The sequence below is a fragment of the Carcharhinus amblyrhynchos genome, chromosome 2 (genome assembly GCF_965287045.1).
Source record: "Carcharhinus amblyrhynchos chromosome 2, sCarAmb.v2.hapA, whole genome shotgun sequence".
Classification (NCBI taxonomy): Eukaryota; Metazoa; Chordata; class Chondrichthyes; order Carcharhiniformes; family Carcharhinidae; genus Carcharhinus; species Carcharhinus amblyrhynchos.
This window is the reverse complement of record NC_137325.1, coordinates 131,142,603-131,164,529: the sequence shown is the minus strand read 5'-3', so window position 1 is coordinate 131,164,529 and position 21,927 is coordinate 131,142,603. Positions and strand designations below refer to the sequence as shown.

Here is a 21,927-nt window from a genome sequence, read left to right as displayed (position 1 = left end):
GTTTTAACTGGATGCAGTGGAGCACAAGTGAACCCACTACTAATGGAGGTATGGATTCAATATCACCCAAGCAAGAAAAAGGAAGGAAAAATAATGAACTGTAAAACTTGGAGTTCCTAGCAGATACTGCATACAGTGTGCAACTCCCCCATCTCCTCTTGCCCCCAAACAACTAAAAACAGTGCAACGAAAATTTTTAGTACATTGTTTTTTACAGCTTTAATCAAGCTGCAAATATATGTGCGTGTGTCAATTGAGTTTCATTCATTCATTCATCCATTCCGAAAGTGTGATGATTACGTGATGGTACTCCAATGCTTTAATCACAGAACGTGGTCCCATTTATTTCAATGATGCCAAATCTGTTGTTAAAGAATTGAACGTTGAGAAAATTTAAAGCAGCAAAGTTTCTAGGATGGACTTGTTAAACTTTTATTTCTTTTTTCCAGGAAGAAAGACGAAAGCAGAGGAACGCAGTTATTATTCAGTCCTTCCTGAGGGGATATAGGGACAGGAAACAGCAAGTACGTAGGAGAAAATCATTCAAATAAAATTGCAAAGATTTGGATAGACGTGATACTAATAAAGGGGTGCATTGAGAGCATTTACTAATTTTCATAGAGGTATTGCTGATTAAACTTATGGGTTTGTGAAGTTGGGCAAGAAAGTAAAATATTTGATTCAACTAGAATTCTTTTGAAAATATTATAGTAAAGAAGTGTTTGAGTCATCTGACACAACGTACTGTGGATGCTGGAAATTTGAAATAAAATCAGAAAATGCTGGAAATACTCAGCTGGTCTAAAGATATACAGGTTAGATGGATTGGCCAAGCTAAATTGTCCCTTGCTGTCAGGGGGAAGAGCTAGAGTAAATTCATGGGGTTATGGGGATAGAGCCTGGGTGGGATTGCAAACTCAGTGGACTGCATGGCCTCCTTCTGCACTGCAGGGACTCTGTCATTCTATGGTCTGGCAGCATTTGTGGAGAGAGAATAGAGATGGTGTTTTAGATCTGTGACCTTTCACCAGAACTTAGTTTCACTGACTTCTGATGAAAAGTTGCAGGCCTGAATCATTTTCTCTCCACAGAGGCTGCAAGACCTGCGAGTATTCCTAGCTTTTATTTTTGATTTTTTTTTATTATTGAGTCATCTTTTTCAATGTAAACTTAAGTTTATTCTAATAAGTAGCATTCTTACTGTAAGAATTGGCATCCCTCTGTCAGGGGTAGCGCAGTGTTTGGCACTATGCCTCACACCGCCAGGGACCCAGGTTCAACTCTGGCTTCGGGTGGTTGTCTGTGTGGAGTTTGCACATTCTCCCAGTGTCTGTGAGAGTTTCTTCCGGGTGCTCCGATTTCCTCCCACTCTTCAAAGTTGTGCTGGTTAGGTTGACTGACCATGCTAAATTGTCCCTTAGTGTCATGATGATAGGCAGGGTAGAAAGTGGGGTTACGGGAATAGAGCCTGGGTGGGATTGTTGTTGGTGCAGACTCAATAGGTCAAATGGCTGCCTTCTGTACTGTACTGTAGGGATTCTATAATAATAACTTTTGAGTGCTTTTTAAAAAGAAAGCAAGAGGAAAGTGAATTTTTTCAATGGTTTTAAATAATGTGGAAATCTATTTTAACAAGGGATCTGTAATTGTGGGTATGATCTTTGAATGGTGGAAAGAGGGAATGTATTGGATGTTGATTAGATACACTTGCAGAAAGAATCCATCTTATTATTTTGGAAAACTTAATTTTGAATTTTGTTTTATTTTTACAGCATATGATTCAGCGAAGTGAATTCGATCATTATGTCTCCTTAGCCCAGCCAGGAGGAAATTTTTCTATCAGTGATGGACATAATTTGACTGTTTTAATAAGAAAACTCCTATTTTTTTACAAACAAAATGAAGATGTGGATAGATTGGTAAGGGAAGAAATTTGCCATTTGACAATTCAATCTCAAATATGTGGAGCAGGACTTGATTTCCAGTCAAAAATGCAAGTTCTACATCAGCTGTTTTACATACTGTTCATGTCTATTTCATCCCCCTTTCTGACTGTCCCACTGACTCTCCAAAGAGCAATGCGGGAATAGAGTTTACTACATCAAACAACCATGGCATTCCCTTTAACTGAACAGTTCAAACAGGTTAAAAGTTGCTTCAAACCAGTAGCAACGGAACGCAGGTCCGTTGTGTGAACCTTTTCCTAAATTGATATTCTTTGCTTGTTTATTAAAATTGTTATCTTTTTGAAGAACATGGCCTCTGTCAAATTTTGTACTTTCACTCAGTGTAGACAGTGCTGGTGATGGGAAGATTCATTGATTATCCAAGTCCTTGTTCAGCCGTTTCATTGGTTTCCTTGCCTGTTGATCTGATGTGCTCTCAATTATCTTTGATGCATTTGCTGGCTCTGAAAGAGCCCCCCCCCCCCCCCCCCCCCGCCCCCGAGTCTGACGTAATAAAGTGAATTGTGTTAAATATCAAAATAGGGCTTTTATAAATTGTTCTATGCAAGATGTAAATTAACTTGAATTTTCCCTCTCTCTTTCAGACATGGATGTGTCAAAATTTGGTTAAGCATAGTGCTCAGTATGTGCAGCAGCTTGCTGATTCTAACAGACAAATATGTTTATATCAAATAAAATGTTTATTGGGCTTATGTTGCAGGTAAGCAGTTTTTATTATATATTCACACTGATATGTGCTATGAATGACATTACAGTTCGGAGCATGAAGGGGAGACCTTTGTAATGGGGCATAGCCAAAGAAAACTTTGAACAAACATGCTAAATGGTTAGTTTTTTTTTCTGCTGCTTGCCAATTGAATAGGCATTTTAACATTTATAAGTAGCAGATAAATGTTTTTTATATGAATGTGCTAAATGTTTGTATGTCAGTGTTGCAGAGCAATTTTAATTACTGCTGTACTGGCTAGACATTGCTGCACTGCAGGCCACTCAGTGAAATACCAGTCGATAGGGGACTAGAACTTTGTGGTGCAATTCTTTCCTTACTATGATTGCTTCCTTGTAATTTCTTGCTCTAATTATAATTTAATCCACTGTTTTACTGGTAGAGTAATGATAAATTGTTGTATTGCCAGGAAACGTCTTTTTTTTTTAAAATTGCGTTTTAATCTGCCCTTTAAGTTTATTTTTGAGTGCTCTTCTCACCGTGCATTTCCTGACGGTCAAGAAGCTGACAATGCTCCATAACTAGGCTTTTGCTATTTCCACTGAATAACTTCATAGGGATGGGGCAGAAATGATCTCTGTTTGGGAAGATTTATCTTTGCTGGTGCTCCTCTTAGTCTTCTAATTTGTTTGCGGACAAAAATAGTCATCACTCCCTCCACAATTAAAAGCTACCCGGAGGCTGAGCCACAATCAGGAACCTTATTGTGTTGTCATTATTGCAGAAGCACCATGTTGATGGACACTGTGGGAGTTTCAGTGGGACCATTCAACCGTTTTTTTTCTGGACAGTCGCTTGAGTATTCATGTGTTCTAACGTTGAAGTGACAGCATTGAGTCTCTGTTCTTTGACCCCAAAGATGGTGACCCTGTTGGTACAATTCCCTAGCTTGGAGGTGGAACATCAATTTTTAGGACACCTCTTTTAGCCCCCCTCCCCATTTATGATGAGCAAATGGTATCCTGAAGGGGACTTTCAGTCACAGCCATTGCTGTGCAAAGACATCTCCGTTTTAACACAGGTATCCAGCAACCTTCATGCATCTGTTGCCTGTGTGCAGACTCTTGACAAGAGACCCATGACTTTGTTTAATATGGAGACCTTTGAACACTGTCATTGTCAATGATCTTGACAGATTGGTGGTCAGATTTCAATGATGTCAAACAGTGATGACCAGGACTCCCTTGCTGCTGGAGCCTTTTTCCATCTTCACACCTGGTGAGATGTGCAGTCTTCCTTCATCTGTTTTGTTGTTTGAGGACCTTTTTGGACCTCACTTTACCTGGCACCTTCCTCTGACCTTGTTGACATAGTTGGATCTAATGGGAGCAAGGAGCTTCTGACAACATTGTTCAAGGGATTGTCAGCATGCAAAAGCTTCTTCTTGACGCCAAGTTGGTGATCCATGAAGAAAGTCATCTAGTAGAACTAGAGCAGGAGATGCAAGGAGCACCATCACCTCCATGCTCCACCATTCTGACTTGGAATCAAATTGCAGCTATGTCTTTGTTGAGTCAAAATCCTGGAGCAACCCCCTACAGCTGTGTGGATGTTTCTTTACCATGTGGGCTATTATGATTCAAGTAGTAGGCTTGCTACTATATCATGCACTATTGGCTGAGCAACATGTGCTGGTCTTGCCAGTGATGCTCATGCTAAGAACAAATAATAAACTTCAAAATACTGCTTTTATTCTTGTTATCTCAAGGTTTCCTTTATTATTGGCATTATTTTGTCCTAATCTGTCTGGTTATTAAATATTACCAAGCTTGTCAAATTTAATTGATGGGAATGGTGGGGGAGAGCAAGAGGAAAGGGATGATAAATTGAAAGCTTTAAGCAGTATCTAAATGGATTACCTGTGATATCCCAATAATCTGCCAATAGATGATGGTACTACTCTATGCATCACTAACTCATGTGCTGTCCCATGTTATGCTGAATTAGTGCCTCTTGAGTTAGAGGTGTGAACTTCAGGGATTCCTTCTCCTGTCTCCCAGTTTGCATTGATTTTCACAATGTGATTGCAGGATGAAAAGAAGAACCAACTCTTCATAATTATAACTCACTTACTTATACTCACTTATTTAAGTTTACACTTGAAGAAAAGCCACTAATGTGAAAGATTGCTGGTGCCTGGAGAGCTATCCCTAGCAAAAAGTCAGTATCATATGTGGAAAATCTGCTTTATAATTTAAATTATCATATAATTTCTTCCTTAGTTTCAGTATGTTTATTTGATGATGAAGAGCTGGTAATGCTGAAAACAAATGGTCAGTAATAGTGAAATATTTACCATTAATGTCAATTAATATAGTGAAGAAAGTAACAGCACAAGTTCATAATGGCAGTAGGTGAGAATCTTCCATAACTACACTCTTCAGAGTTGTCTTGATTTTTGGGTCCTGTTCCTTTTAGATAGGAAAATCTGGGAATCAGATATACGAACACACCAGTTAAGAGCAGGAGTAGGCCACTTAGCCCCTCAAGCCTACTCCACCATTCAGTGAGGTTGTGGCCGATCTGATTGCAACCTCTACCTCACATTCCTGCCTACCCTTTCACCCCTTGTTCATTAATAATCTATCTTGCTCTGGCTTAAAGTTATTTAAATACTCTGTTTTCACTACCTTGTGGGGAAGAGAGTTCCAAAGACTCAGGATCCTCAAAGAAATGTTGCCTCATTTCTGAATTACATGAGCAACAGCTTACATTTAAGTAGTGACACCCCTCCCTCCCCCTGAGTGAGTACAAGTTTAACCTTTCCTCGTTAGACGACCCTCCCTTTCCTGTTATTAGTTCACTAATCCACCTTTGAACTGCTAAAGCATTTACACCTTTCCTTAAATAAGGAGACAAATACACATTAACAATCCCTGTGCACCGTACTCAAAATGTAGTCTCACCAATGCCCTGTACAATTGGAGCATAACCTCCTTCCTTTTGTAATCCATTCCCCTCTCATTAAACAACATTGTATTAGATCCCCTAGTTAGCTTAACTTTGTCAGGAAACAGCTAGAATGATAATTAAGGGTAGGGTGACTGAACACCTTAAAACTATTCAGCTGATCAGAGACAGCAAGCATGAATTTGTAAGGGAAGGGTCATGTTCGATTGTTTTTTGTGCAGGTGAATAAATTGTGGACAGGAATGTTTATGGATGTTCTTTCTGTGGACCCTTGTGACCAAGTCAAAGCCAAAGTTGAAACGTATGGAATTGAAGGCAAATTACTGACCTGGTTAGGAAGTTAGTTGAGTGGCAGGACACAGTAGGCATAGTGGACAGATGTTTGAATTGATAGATGTGAGAGTAGTGATGTCCCATAGGGAAGTGGTTTGGATCCTCAAACACATTGAGTATATTATTGAACACTTAAACAGTAGGGTAGAGAGCTACATAACCAAGCTTGCTGATGACACACAGCCAGGTGATGTTAGCAATTTAGATAAAAGCAGAAAGTGATATTATGTGAGATTACACGTTTTGGCAGAAAAATAAAGGCAGCTTATTACCTAAATGGAAAGCACCTTCAAAATGGATTTGGGTGTCTATGTTCATGAATCGCAGAAAGTCAGCGTGCAGGTGCATCATGTAATGAAAAAGGCAAATGGCACGTTAGCATTTATTGCAAAGGACTGGAGGATAAGAGTAGAGAGATGTTGTTGCAATTGTATAGCGTATTGATGAAACCACATCTGGAGTATTGTGTCCAATTTTGGTCTCCTTATTTGAGGAAAGATTTGGAGGCAGTTCAGAGGAACTGAATCACCAGATTTGATTCCAGGATGAAGGGGTTGATGTGTGTGGAGAGGTTAAACAGCTTGGGCCTATACTCACTGGAGTTCAGAAGGACGTGAGGGGATCTGATTGAGGTGTATACAAAATTTTAAAAGGGATTGATAACGTATATGTATATCAAATGTTTCCTCTTTTGAGGCAATCTAGAACAAGAGGCCATAAGTATAGGTTGAGAGGTGGTAGACTTAAAACTGAGATGAGGAAGAACTATTACTTGTAGAAGGTGGTGAATTTATCGAACTCGCTGCTCCATAGCACGGAGTCTGAATCGAGGTAGGTATATCTCTAATGTTAAAAAAAATTAAGGGGATGTGGGGAACAGGTGGGAAGGTGAATTTGAGACCAGGGAGAGATCAGCCATGATCTGATTGAATCAGGCTCGAAGGGCTGAATTTGCCTACTTCTACTCCCAATTCCTATGTTCCGAAGTGAACGGGCAAAACTATGACCAATAAATTTCAATATAGACAAGTGCAAGGTAATCTATTTTGGACCTAAAAAGAGACATCAGAATACTTTTGAAATGGTGAAAAGCGAGGCAACGTCTAGGTCCAGACACTTGGGTCTCTGTTATGGATCATGAAAATGTCATGAACAGCTACAGAAAGTAATCAAGACGATGAATGAAACACTGACAATTGCATTGAGAAGGTTAGGATACAACGGTTAGTAGCCATGGTGCAACTAAACAAAGCCCGGGTTAGAAAACTCTAAGCATTGTGATTGCTTCTGGGCAGCACAGCTGAGGAAGGATAAATTGCACTTAGAGGAAGCGCAGCATAAATTTATATGAAGAATTATTTGGATTCCCAGTGTTGGGACAATAAGAAGACAATACACAAATAAGGGTTGTATTCCCTGGAATTTGTTGATTATTTAATTGATGCTTTCCAGACACAAAGGGTAGATTGAGATAAACAAATTATTTTTCAAAATTTATTCTTTGGGATGTCGACACCAGTGGTGATGCTAGCATTTATTGTCCATCCCTAATTGCCCTTGAACTGAATAATTTGCCACACCATTTCAGAGTCAACCACATTGCTATGGATTTGGAGTCGCATGTAAGCTGGACCAGATAAAATGGCTGATTTTCTTTTGCTCGTGAACCAGATTGCTGATGGTGGTAAAAACCAATGGTTTCATAGTCACCATTACGTTTCAATTTCAGATTATTGCTCAAATTCAAATTCCATCAGCTGCTGTGGTGGGATTTGTACCCTTCTTCCCTCAGAGCCTTAATCCAGGCCTCTGGATTACTAAATATAGAAATGTAGAAAATAGGAGCTGGAGTAGACTTTTTGGCCCTTCAAGCCTGCTCCATCATATAATGTGATCATGGCTGCTCCTTGGTCTCAATGGCATACTAGTATAGTGACATCACCACTTCACCACCATATCCACCTTAACTATGGCTTAATTATGCTGGTTTGGTAGTTTAGGATTAGAGACCATAAAAGTTTTAGCCAGACCTTTCAGGTGGTAATTACAGGTTAGAAACTATTCCACAAGTTGGAGTTGATGGTGCATTAATTTTAAATCCGAATGATTATTTTTCCTTTTAACCCAAGATATTGGTGGGGCTATGGTTGGCCCATATAGAGTTAGGATGCCAATCATTTGGGATCTCACTGAATGGCAAAATAGGCTTAAGGGTGTACTCCAGTTCCTGTTGTGTCAATATCACAAATTTTATAGTCTATTTCTTTTTGAGTAACAAACTTAATTTTTGGCTTCATAGGCTACTGAAGAGCTGCAACAATGAAAGTTTGAATGTTACTGTGCCTTTGAGGATGTTGGAGACCTTTTCCTCAGAGAAAACATATTTGCCTGTTGTACAGGATGCTAACATTGTAGCATCATTGGTTGAGCAAATTTTGCACTACATGGTTCAGAAAGGTTAGTGACTTCAAATAATACAAGAAAAATATTTTGGGAGTGCGCTTTAAAAAGTATCTAATAAACCAATGTCCTCTTAAATGTTTGTGTTCAGTGTTAAAAATAATGATTATACCTTCAACTATTTACCAAACCTACTGTGCTATTTTGGGTTCTAACATTTATGCATGGTACATAGCATTATCTGCATAATGCTCGAGTTTGTTTTGTTGCTACAGCCATTTAAACCTGGCCTATGGTGGCATGAATTCAGTCTATGATTTGTCTTTGTGTATGTCTCTTATTTACATATCTTGATGTACCTTTTATACTATTAATGTGTCATTTTCTTTTAAGATCAGTATCACAATTGTGTTAGGTTTGATTATATATATATATATATATATATACATATATATTGAAAGGGTACAGAGGAGATTTAAAAGGATGTTGCCTGGATTGGGAGGCATGCCTTATGAAGATAGGTGGAGGGAGCTGGGACTCTTCTCCCTGGACAGACGAAGGTTGAGAGGCGACCTGATAGAGGTTTATAAAATGTTGAGAGGAATAGATAGGGTGGATTCTCAGAGGCTATTTCCCCGGGTTGAAATGGTCGCTACGAGAGGACACAGATTTAAGGTGCAGGGAGGCAAGTACAGAAGTGATGTTAGGGGTAAGTTTTTCACTCAGAGGGTGGTGAGTGAATGGAATCGGCTGCCGTCAGTGGTGGTGGAGGCGAACTCGCTGGGGTCTTTTAAAAGACTTCTGGATGAGTATATGGGATTTAGTGGGATTGGGGGTTATAGATAGGTCTATGGATTGGTAGGTGTTGATCTGATCGGTGCAACTCGTGGGCCGAAGGGCCTGTTTGTGCTGTAGTGTTCTATGTTCTATATCAATGTACTTCTCCAAAAATTGACTCAATTTTAAAAACAAGCCTACATTTATTCTCGATTTATTAGTAACCAGAAGTTTACAATGGTCAATATCCAGTCGTGCACTTTCAATGCACTTGTACAGTAAACCCAAAGTTACATTTTAATGAATATTATTTTTACTCAACAGTGTTCTTTTTGGAAAGGTTACTTTCAACACCGTAGGGCAGAAACTCCTGTTGACAAAATTGATGCAAAAATGCTTCAATTGCCCGTTATCTTCCTTGCGTGCTTTTCATTTTCTTGTATTAATAAAAGTTGCCTTGGGATTAGGTGTGAGTAAATAACCAAAGTGGACATGGAGTACCCATCATGTCATATTATATCAATATTTGTGATCAGCTCTGATGTCCTATTTGCTGTAACATTTTAGGGTAGATTTAATAAATGTACACTTCTGGTTTGGGGTTTCACATGCATTTTGGGAAAGAAGCGGATTAATTTTAATGGATTGAATCCATGGTAACATCTCCATTTAAATAGAGTCCATTTACCAACCAGTCAGCACACTCTTCTCGAGCAGTATAAATTGTTGTTCCCCCCACTTTACTATTGGTAATTTCTTGCAAGCTATTCTGATTTGATTTACTATTGTCACATATATTAGCATACAGTAAAAAATATTGTTTCTTGCATACTGTTCATACAGAATGAAAGGAGAGGGTGCAGAATGTAATGTTACAGTTATAGCTAGGGTGTAGAGAAAGGTCAACTTAAGGTAGGTCTATTCAAAAGTCTGGTTGCAAGGAAGAGTTGGCTGGTGCTTGATCTCACTCTTGTATCTTTTTCCCAATGGAAGAAGGTGGAAGAGAGTATGTCTGGGTGGTCCTTGACTATATTGGCTGCTTTTACGAGGCAGTGGGAAGTGTAGGCAGAGTCATGGATGGGAGACTGGTTTGCATGATTGCAAAAATGAAGAGCTTTGATGGCATGCCCCTCTTTTTCAGCAATATTTTACCAAATGTGCTACCAAATGACTATTTGAACAATATTTAGTTATTTTCCTACATCTGTTAACTGGTTATTTTCTTTTGTTGCAGGTTACTACAAATCACTTTACATGTTAATTAATCATAGGCTTCCATCAAGTTTAGAGTATTCCGATGCTTCACGTATTTCACGTGTTCCCCTTGCAATGACATTGTTGGAGAATTTCCTGAAACCGCTGCACTTTCAATATGCCTCGTGCCCAGAAGGTTCGAGGTAAGAAGTTCTAACATTTAAATTTCAAGTAAAGAATCGGAGCATCATGAATACAAGAGATTACTTTTAACGTATTTTCAATCCATTGTGTTGGAGGCGCTTGTCATGGTGCTTCACCTTGGTGCTACAGTGTAGTGTACCATGGTATAAGGGTTGCTGCTGATGAATTTTCTTTTTTTCCTGATGCAGTACAATTCCTTTTTCAGTTATGGTAATGGATGCACTGAAGGCAAACTGCATGCTTTTCCATCAGTTTAAGTTTATTTATTACTGTCATAAGTTGGCTTACATTAACACTGCAATGAAGTTACTCTGAAAATCCCCTCATTGCCACACTCTGGCTCCTTAGAATTGATTTTTGCACCTCTAGGGAGGGACAATTGGTCATTAAAATTGGAAAAGACAGGACAAAACTAGATGAATATGTTTTTAGATATTTCCATCAATTATTTAAAATTAAGCAATGGCTCATTTAAGACTCAGATGTGAAGAATGTTTTTCTGAGGGTTGTGAGTCTCAAAACGCAGTGGGAGCAGATTCTGAACATTTTCCAAAATTGACGTAAATCTGTTCTTGATAGGGGGTTAAAAGGTTACTGGATAGCCAGGAACTTCTCCGCCTGTCTGCTTGGGTTTCCTCCAGGTGTTCTGGTTTCCTCCCACGGTCTGAAAGACATGCCAGTTAGGTGCATTGGCCATGCTAAATTCTCCCTCAGTGTACCCAAACAGGTGCTGGAGTGTGGCAACTAAGAGATTTTCACAGTAACTTCATTGCAGTGTTAATGTAAACAATCTTAGAGCCATAGAACATTACAGCACAAAAACAAACCTTTTGGCCCTTCTTGGCTGTGCCGAATCATTTTTCTGCCTATCCCACTGACGTGCACTTGGACCATATCCCTCTCATCCATGTACCTGTCCGAGTTTTTGTTAATGTTAAAAGTGAGCCTGCTTTCATCACTTCATCTGGCAGCTCATTCCACACTCCCACCGCTCTGCGTGAAGAAGCCCCCCCCTAATATTCCCTTTAAACTTTCCCCCTTCACCCTTAACCCATGTTCTCTAGTTTTTTTCTCCCCTAGCCTCAGTGGAAAAAGCCTGCTTGCATTCACTCTATCTATACCCATCATAATTTTATACACCTCCTTTCAAATCTCCTCTCATTCTCTCCGCTTCAGGGAATAAAGTCCTAACCTATTCAACCTTTCTCTGTAACTCAGTTTCTCAAGTCCCATCAACATCCTTGTAAACCTTCTCTGCACTCTCAACTTTATTAATATCGTTCCTGTAATTTGGTGACCAAAACTTCACACAATACTCTAAATTCGGCCTCACCAATGTCTTATACATGAATTGTGATATAAATAAACTTTGAGTGAAGCCGCAGAGCTCAGTTTATACGGATGTTATATAAAACATTATATTTACTAATGGCATTAATGTTACCAGAAGCATCCTTGGGCACAGCAGAGGCTGAGTGCAGGCTATTGTGTCCTGCCATGATGTAGTTGCATTTGAGAGATTCTCCCTTTTGTCATTTGCATATATTTGGGGGGGAAAAGTCATCAGTGTTTTCTTAATTGTAGGTAACCTGTAAAGATTTGGTGTTACTGAATGAGGAAGTAACCCCCAAGGTGCTGAGGACAAATGTTAGCCTTGTGTTTGACTGACTGTTTTGTCAGTTTGTTACTTTAATTTTAAAGTAGACTAGCAGAACTTTATTTTTGTTTAAAATTAATCTGGTATTTCTCCTAAAGGCAGTAATTGATGAGCGGGGGGGATCCCCAGTGTGCTTTAAAATGACTCAGGGGTTTTAATGAGCTAAATTAATATTTTATTAGTGCTTTGGTTATTTTTGAAAAGTATTATCAGCTTAAAATTGGACGCAAATTAGAGCACTGTTCCAGTGAGGAAGAATCAGTAGGGGGAATCTTACCAGCTTTAAAATTTCTCAGGTGTCAGGGCCAAGTCCAAGTGCTGGTGTTGGTTGGTTGAACGGTGTTATAATCTGCAGGGAGTTGGCTAATTCAGAGCCCAATCCTGCATTTGCTGCCCAACTTGAGAGTGGTCGGTCACGCGCCTGAGATGGGCCTAATCAAAGGGCCTGCAACCCCACTGGGCGAGGTGGGTGGTGCTAAAACAGGAGTCGGCGATGGCAGCTCAAACAGGAGATGCTGTCAGACATGTACTGAAAATCTAAGACTAATGAATGCATTGCTATCAGGGCTGTCATTGTGGAGCGGAACTCCCTCCACGGACTTGTTGTGTTGCTCTCACCCTAGTTGCTCTGATTGGGGTTGAGAAGATGCATCAGTGGCCTCCAGGCCTGCTGCTGGGACACCATCTCCAAGCAGCCACTGGGCCTGTTCCATGTCACGAAGATGTGGAAGCTAAAATCATGGAATCCTGACAGTACAGAAGGAGGTCATTTGGTCCATTGAACCTGCACCGACCACAGTCCTACCCAGGCCTGATTCCTGTAACCCTACACGTTTACCCTGCTAATCCCCCTGACGCGAGGGTTAATTTAGCATTCCCAATCAACCTAACCCACACATCTTTGGATTGTGGGAGGAAACTCATGCAGGCATGGGGAGAGTGCAGATAGTGGCCCAAGGCCGGAATTGAACCTATATCCCTGATGCTGTGAGGCACAAGTGCCAACCACTGTGCTGCACCTTATTTGCCCTGAACTGGCTGGCTGCCTCCAGCAAGATCCCAAGAAGGGAGGAATGTGTTGGGAAGCCAAACTGATGTGCAACTTTCAAAAATTCACCACATGCTGTCAAGCTTTCTATTTTCTCCGTTGGTCTGAGATTATGTCCAGTATTTCTCCTTTATGCTGTGGTATGTAAAATAGTTGGTTTTGGGAAGCGGTGTTTTAACCAAGTGAAATAGAACTTTATGAAATTTTGTGTAAAGAGGAACCTGTTTGACAATTTTGTGCCTGTGCTAGCTCTATATTAAAACAATTCAAAAATAAATTTGCTGTCTTTCATAACCACGTGACAGAAGTTTAGTTGTGACTTGCAAATTTATCAGTCCAAAGAAATTGGAGTGATAAATTGGAGTGATCAAGGAGAATGAGCAGTTTTAAATCTAAAATGAAGCACTTTACTCGAGGCGGCGTAGTTTCACTGTCAATCCTCTGATATCTTGGCCCAGTAGCCAGACTTCTGTCAGTTGGGAGTCTAAATGGTGAGAGTTGGAGAACCTATTTGAGTGGGACTGTGACAATACACTGGCCCTATTTTCATACCTGATATCCAAGCACAGACATTTACATCATGGGTTAAAGATCAATTCAGGACTAAAGCTCCTTCGAGGCTTCCTTGGGAGTATGGCAATCTGCTGTCTTAACATGGATCAGCAGCCTTCCTTGTCTGGCTGATGTTTACATGTTCAATTTCTCCGCTGAGCCATTGGGTAGGTTAGCAGGGTAAAAGCAAAATACTGCAGATGCAAGAGATCTGAAATGGAAACAAAGTACTGGAAAATCTCAGGAGCCTGCCAGCATCTGTGGAGAGAAACTGTTTTTGAGTTGAATATGACTCTTATTTGGAATACATGTTACTGTAATTTATGAAAAGGTAGATTTTGTATAACTTGTCATTTTTGCAGCTTGTTGTCAGTGTGGTGAATATTACCTGGCAAATTTGGCTGTAATTTCTAAACATCAATATATTTTATCCGTGCAGGCATCAGGTTTTTGCTGCATTGGCAAAAGAATTTTTCACTGCACCATTCACAGATCAGATCTACAACTTCCTGGTTCCAGCACTGTCTGCAAGAATTTCCTTTCCTTACATACCTTTCTTGAGTGCATTGTTAACACCGAACGCAACCTCTTCAGTAGGACTCACTTTTACCAGGGATATGGCACCTTGGCTTCTGTACTTTGTTCTTGCTGTTGGAGAATCACAGATAGGTATGTAATTATTCCATTGCTGGTTTATAGCTTTTGCAATGCATTCTATGTTGCAGTCTTTTTGTAGTGTACTTGATTCAAGTTCCCTAAGTGATTACTCATAAAACCAAAAACACAAAAATTATCTCAAGTATGATTTTTGTTTTTGAAAATTCATTTGTGGGAAATAGATATTGCTGACTGACCAGCATTTATTGCTCACCCTTAGTTGCCCTTGATTGCAACTGAATGGCTTTCTTGGCCATTTCAGAGGGCAGTTGAGAGTCAACCACATTGCTGTGGCTCTGGAGTCACATGTAGGCCAGAGCAGGTAAGGACGGCAGGTTTCCTTCCCTAAAGAGCATTAATGAACCAGGTGGCTTTTTTGGCAAACGACAATGGTTTCATGGTTATCAGCAGATTCTTAATTCCAAATTACATTTTATTGAATTCAAATTCCGTCATCTGCCCTGACAGGTTGAACCCGGGTCCCCCAGCGCATTAGCTGAGTTTCTAGTCCAGCAATAATACCACTCGGTCATCTCATAGGCTATGGTCTTGAGGCCTATATTGTTGTAGATTGCAAAATTCAAAAGTAGTTTAAAAAATCTTTTTTGTTCATTTCATATTTGAAATGATTGAAATCGGGATCAAGATGTTATCCAAGTGATATTCATACTGTGTTTTCCTTCTGCGTTGCTTGGCAGAGTAGAGTTATCTTGTGACTGAAGTGATATATCAGAAGTCAGACACAGTCTTAGGAGCAACAATTCTTGGACAGTACAGTTCTTGAGCAAATAATTGTTGCTATATCAAATATTTAAGCATCGTTTTGCCACCTAATTGTGCTTCTTTGCAAGCTCTGATGTGACTGCTTTGTTGCTGTTTAATATTTTGTGTGTGTGTGTGTGTGTGTGTGTGTGTGTGTGTGTGTGTGTGTGTGTGTTTGTATAAGTTGACGGCAGTAACCTTTCTTGCTGTTTTTTCATCTCCTCAAAATTAGGGATTCTGACTGAGGAAGGCATGCTTGTATACCTGAGGATGTTGCAGATCCTTTTGCCACAGTTACCAGTTTCATTAACTGGTTCAAATGGTAGAGAAATTGGTAGCGACTCAGAAAATGAAGAGGAGGAGGAGCAAAAAATGTTTACCAGTAAGGTAAGAGAAAAAAACAATTGTTATGATACATTGGCATATGTGTGAATTGGTAGGCTAATCAATTGCAGTGGAAATAGTACCTTAGCCTGATTCTGTGCTAACCCAACATTTACATGATTTTGCTTTCCGACAGGAGTTGCTGCATAATGATCAAGCATTTCACCTACTCAAGCCAGTTGGGACAAAGTCTGTTGCATCAACCTAATTACTGCCCCACATGAGTTCTGCTATTTCAGCAGAAAATAAGGGATTGAAACTGGGTCCTTCCTACTGCCAGATAAATGTGCTGATACATAGCAGAGCTATTTGCATAACTGGGTTATACTGTGTCTAAACACTAAATAATTAGGTTTGAAATAGTCAGTAAATCACTTCAAGAAGAATTTAGATGTTTGAAATAGAGGATTATTGAAGGTTATTGTCATGGGGAAGACAGTGGCATAGTAATGTGACTGGTTATCAGCAGATTGTGCCCTGGGACATGAGTTCCAGTCCCACCATGGCATTTGGTGGAGTTTGAATTCAATTGATGAATAAATTCAGTTGACCAATAAAAGATCTGGGATTAAAGATTAATCATAAAATCCCTACAGTGCAGGAGGAGGCCATTTGGCCTTTTGAGTCTGCACCGCTTCTCTGACAGAGCATCTCACTAGGCCTCATGCCCGTTAGCCAACATATGGATAGGTTCTTAATTAATAAGGGGATCAAGGATTATGGGGAAAAGGCAGGAGAATGGGGATGAGAAAAATATCAGCCATGATTGAATGGCAGAGCAGATTCAATGGGTTGAATGGCTTAATTCTGCTCCCATGTCTTATGGTCTTGTATTTACTTAGCTAATTCCTGCTGACCTATTCACCTTGGGACACTAAGGGACAATTTGTTAATGCCAATCCATCTAACCTACAAATCTTTTGGCTGTTGGAGAAAATTGGAGCACCTGGAGGAAACTCGCGCGCACACACAGTATGCAAAGTTGACGCACAGTCATCCAAGGTCAGAACTGAATCTGCTTCCCTGGTGCTGAGGCAGCAGTGCTAACCACTGTGCCACTAATGTCAATAATGATGCTACAACACTATCATGAATTATTATGAAAGCCCACCTGGGTCACGAATATCCTTTCAGTGAAGGAAAAATCCGCCATCCTTGCATGGCCTGGCCTATATGTGACTTCAGCCCATTGGTTGCTTCATAAATGCCTTCTGAAATGGCCTATCAAGTTACTCAGTTCAAAGGTAATTAGGGATTGGCAACAAATGCTGGCCTTGCCAGCAATGTCCACACTCCATAAGCAAGTAAAAAAAACTAGTAAAATGTCAAATATTAGATCAAAGTGGAAATCGTGTAAAGTATAATTTGACCAAATGTGGCACAAGATGAGATCGGTTTGTGTCAGCATGATGGGCTTAAAGGTCTGTTTCTATGCTGCAGCATTCTGGTCCAGTTTAACATAATTGAATTCATGCAATGTTCAGTACTGTCACAATTGTCAAATAGGCGCTACTTCTCTGGCTTGAACTTACTAAAAAATAATCAGAATTCATACACATGGCATTTAAAATTTTCTATTTGAGAAAATTCTTCAGTTTTAATTAGCAATTGTTTTCAATGTTGGGCAGTTCCCTTTCTTCCTGTTAGTTTAATTTAAAATATGTAATGTCCGTGTGTTTTCAAGTTTAACTTTTAGTTAAAAAAAAATTCAGCAGTTACCATTCTTCAAATCCTTGGCCTTTAAATGTATGCAATTTTTCCAGCTTGGTTACTTTGCAACAATTTTTACTGCCAACCCTTTTCTCACTGTCAGTCACTTTGCTAACACTTTCACAACAAACAAAAGTATGTTTTAAAATAAAATGCACTATATCCTGACTTTCCTTAAATTTTAATAATTTATTGAGATTGTATAGCATGTACAATGTGTTTAATTTAGAATTTATAGAATGTTGATCTGTGCCAGAATTTTATTTTTTAATATTTGATTCTGTTCCAAGGGCGATGGTAGAATTTCTGTAGGTTTAATTACTGCAGAATGTTTGAAGAAACTGGACACTAAACAACAGACAAATGCCTTGCTAAACCTGGTTTGGAAGGAATCTGTGAGTGAAGATGTTTTCACAATGATGGCATCCATCTGCCATACACTGATGGTGCAACACAGAATGATGGTTCCGAAAATAAGGTAAAGTGGGTCACCGTGGGAGGTTTAAACTTGTTGATACTGGAAACTCTTATATACACATTTCCTGATGATAAGGGACAAATTTTCAGTAATAGTTGGAATAATCTTCAAAAAAGCTCAAATGTTCCCGTGCAGTAATCCTGAAGGGTGAAAGACGGTCCCTGAAGGCTTTACAAGTCATGTAGACATTAATGTATTTCATTAAACTGGCAAACCCTTCACAAAGCTTGACAGTCTAAAATGGTTGAGACATTGTAAACACGCATTGATTCACGATTTCCACTTTGATTTAATATTTAATATTTGACATTTTAATAGTACGAATTAGTGCGAATGTTTAGATTTGGAGGCAGACAAAGCACATACTCACCTTTATTTTCCCATAGCTTGTTTTCCCAGAACAAGTCGTTAGCCTGAAGCTTGAGGAGTACTCATCATGCGTCAAGCATGGCTGACCAGAAGTCTCACCTGCTCTTTCTGCTTGCCATAGGCATCTTTGTTGGATATTGCAGGTTGATTAAAGTTAAAGTTTATTTATTAGTATCACAAGTAGCTTATGTTAACACTGCAGTAAAGTTACTGTGAAAATCCCTGACTCGCCATAGTCCGATATCTATCTCTGTTCGGGTACACTGAGGGAGAATTTAGCATGGCCAGTGCACCTAACCAGCTCATCTTTCGGACTTGGGAGGAAACGAGCATCTGGAGGAAACACGTGCAGACATGGGCAGAATTTGTAGACAGTGACCCAAGCTGAGAATCAAACTTGGGTCCCTGGTGCTGTGAAGCAGCAGTGCTAACCACTGTGCCACCATGCTGACCTTTAGTAGGCTGTCGTAAGAATGCCTCCTCTGGCCATAGTTGTACCAATGTTATTCCTTCTACACAGCAGGAAGATTTGATGGGCTCACAATGTGTGCAGTGGAGGTGGGGAAAACACCAACACACTAGCGCTCTGGGTATGAGCGTGTGCAATTCAGTGCCAGACCTTGTCTTGAGTTACAGTATCAACCAACCAGATATGAGAAAGATCTTCTCTGTGCATGTATCATATTGAATGGCAAATTATTATATCAGCATCATCTCCAATTCTGAAATCTCAATGTCATTATTATTACTGTGGAAGAAGCTGGGGTTAAGAATTATTCTCCTGTCAATTTCAAAAGGCAGCTTTAAGGTGTTTTAAGAATAAACCAACTCTGCTTTTTCTTTCCTGATTTCCTAGGATGACCTTCCATTATAGTATAAACCGCTTATTTCTGCAGCTTCTTGGTGTTGATCCTGACATTGTTTGTATTGAGAATCAAACCTGCATCCCATGTCGATACAATTTGCACCAAGTACTTCTTAAAGTCTAGATGCATGAAATTGGTCCTGAATTGAAGCAGAATTGAACTTACCTTCACTTGAAAAGTAAAAATCTTCTGAAACTATTGACTGTAATCCCATTCCCCTGCCCATTGCTTTATCTTACTAAAGCTATCTTTAGAAATACTCATCCAATTCTCAACCTTGGTGTCACATTTGACCCTTGGGTAAGCTTCTGACCTTATTCGCACCATCACCAAACCTGCCTATTTCTACTCCGATAGCACTGCCCAATTTTGCCCATCTCATGTTATCAGGGGAATTTCACAGTAACTTCATTGCAGTGTTAATGTAAGCCTTACTTGTCACTAATAAATAAACTTTACTTTTTACTTTACTTTTTTATCTGTTGCTGAAACCTTTAGTTATTGCTTTGTCACCTTCAGACTTGGCTACTGTAGTACACCCTGGCTGGTCTCCTACATTATGCTGCCCATTAGTATGAGATCATCCAAAGCTTTTGCTATTGTCTTAACTTGCACCAAGTGCTGTTCACCAATCACCACTGTTTTTGGAAGAGTGGAAATAGGCAGGTTTGGTGATGTGAATAAGGTCAGAATTGCCACTGTGCTTGCTGTCCTACACTGGCTTCTGGTCAGGCTACACCTTGATTTTAAAATCCTCATTCTTGTTTTCAAATCCCTCCATGACCTCACTCTGCCCTATCTGTATATTCTCTTCCAGCCCAACAATCCTGAGATATCTTCTCTAACTCTGGTCTCCTGAGTATCACTGATTTTAATCTCTTCACCATTGGTGACTATGCCTTCCATTACCTTGGCCCTAAGCTCTGGAATAACCTCCCTCCATCTCTTGGCATCATTCCTTTGGGACACCGCTTAAAACTTTAAGCAAAATTTTGGTCATCTGCCCTAACACCTGTTCTTGTGTTCATAATGCTTCATAATTTATAATGCTTCTGTGTAGCACCTTGGGTCATTTTATCACTTTGTAGGCACTATATCAATATACATTGTTTTGAAACTATGACAATGTTAGTAAAAGATGTTGTAGAGCATTTCACGTGTAGAGAAAAACTTCTCACTTTTCTGTTTGATCAGCTTTGAAGCTCTTTGTCTCGATCATTGCTGCCATCTCCTGATATTAACTGTTGCCGCTTCTCTATGGAATCTCACTCTGCCACATGCTGCTGGTGGCAATCCTTGATGGTTTATTAGAAATCCCCAGCACAGCAGTGGAAAATTTTCTAGGAGCTAGGAACAGTTGTGAGGGGAAACGGGTGGCTTACAATGAATTCATTGCTCACTTCCACTCTAACGAGTGTTTTCAAACTAGGCTCAGTTTAAACAGTGAGCATTCCTGTCAGAAATAAACAGGATCATTGCTCTGTTACATAGGATCCCAATACCATTTTGGTTGTCATTAAGACCCAACCCACTTGGGTAAAACTGCCCACTTTTTAATGAGCTCCAATGATGAGCTGGCTCAGAGCAGTGTCAGTTAAGAGGTTGCTGGAAGCCGACCTGGCAGTTTTATCCAATTGATGATCATCTTTAGTTGCTCTCTGTTTTCTTCAAAGTTCATTGTTCTAATTCTCCTTGCCACCTTTCCCTTTAAATGTTCTATTGCAGACCCATATTTCAATTGTCAGCTACCCTCCCAAAAATGGCAAGCTGCCTATTTGAGGCGCAAAATTTGGAGACAGCTTGTCACATCCATGTCTGTGAATTCTGGTCATTAAAATTCTTGGGCTTCTCAAAGAATTGCTCTGCGCTCTATCTGCCATAGGGGTGCAGGTTCGTAGTTCCCTGAAAGTGGAGTCTCAGATAGAATAGTGAAGAAGCCATTTGGCACACTTGGTTTCATTTGTCAGAACATTGAATACAGGAGTTGGGACGTCTTGTTGAAGTTGTACAAGGCATTGATAAGGCCACACTTGGAAAACTGTGCACAGTTCTGGTCACCCCATTGTAGAAAGGATATTATTAAACTAGAAAGAGCATGGAAAAGGTTTACTAGGATGCTACCGGGACTTAATGGTTTGAGTTATAAGGAGAGGCTGGATAGACTGGGACTTTTTCCCCTCAAGTGTAGGAGGCTTAGAGGTGATCTTAGAAATCTATAAAATAATGATGAGCATAGATTAGGTGGTTAGTCAACATCTTTTCCCAAAGGTAGAGGAGTGCAAAGCTAGAGAGCATAGGTTTAAGGTGAGTGGAGACAGATACAAAAGTGTCCAGAGGGGCAATTTTTTCACACACAGGGTGGTGAATGTCTGAGATGAGCTGCCAGAGGTGGTAGTAGAGGTGGGTATAATTTTTGTCTTTTAAAAAGCATTTAGAGTTGCATGGGTAAGATGGGTATAGAGGGATATGGGCCAAACGTGGGCTTGGGTCTAGCTTAAGGGTAAAAACTGGATGGCATGGACAAGTTGGGCCGCAGGGGCTGTTTCCATGCTATAAACCTCAATGACTTTATATGTAGGACAAAGGCAAAACTTGAGATATTGATTCCTTTAATGAAATGTTGGGATAGGAATTCATGTTGATGAGGATAATGTGTCAGAGCTGAATAGTGATGCCTGATTCTGGAGTGCGCTTGATTACTTTTGATTCTCTTGGGCATAGGGGAAGGGTGTCCTTGCCCAGGAGTTTCCTTCAGGATCTTAAATAGGGTTAAGTGTAAAGTACACCATCTAGTCGAGCTCGGTAGGTTGGCCCATTTTCATTCTGTAGATCTTACACTCAGGGACGTAAGTTCACCATAAATAAGTAATCAACTTACATAATTTTATTAAGCATGATTATATTCAATATTTCTAAATTAGTGGCTTTGAAT

The 21,927-nt window shown here is 39.8% G+C and overlaps 1 protein-coding gene across 2 annotated transcripts in view; it reads left to right on the top strand.

Moving 5' to 3' along the window:
- The window catches only part of ube3c (ubiquitin protein ligase E3C), a 147,028-nt gene that overhangs the window by 15,930 nt on the left and 109,171 nt on the right, over positions 1 to 21,927 (top strand). For both annotated transcript variants that reach the window (XM_080212861.1, XM_080212854.1), the window contains exons 4-11: positions 450 to 524; positions 1,773 to 1,919; positions 2,552 to 2,667; positions 8,237 to 8,394; positions 10,349 to 10,511; positions 14,209 to 14,438; positions 15,421 to 15,575; positions 17,573 to 17,760. In XM_080212861.1, the coding sequence (XP_080068987.1) occupies positions 450 to 524; positions 1,773 to 1,919; positions 2,552 to 2,667; positions 8,237 to 8,394; positions 10,349 to 10,511; positions 14,209 to 14,438; positions 15,421 to 15,575; positions 17,573 to 17,760 (1,232 nt within the window). The remainder of the gene's footprint in view (positions 1 to 449; positions 525 to 1,772; positions 1,920 to 2,551; positions 2,668 to 8,236; positions 8,395 to 10,348; positions 10,512 to 14,208; positions 14,439 to 15,420; positions 15,576 to 17,572; positions 17,761 to 21,927) is intronic.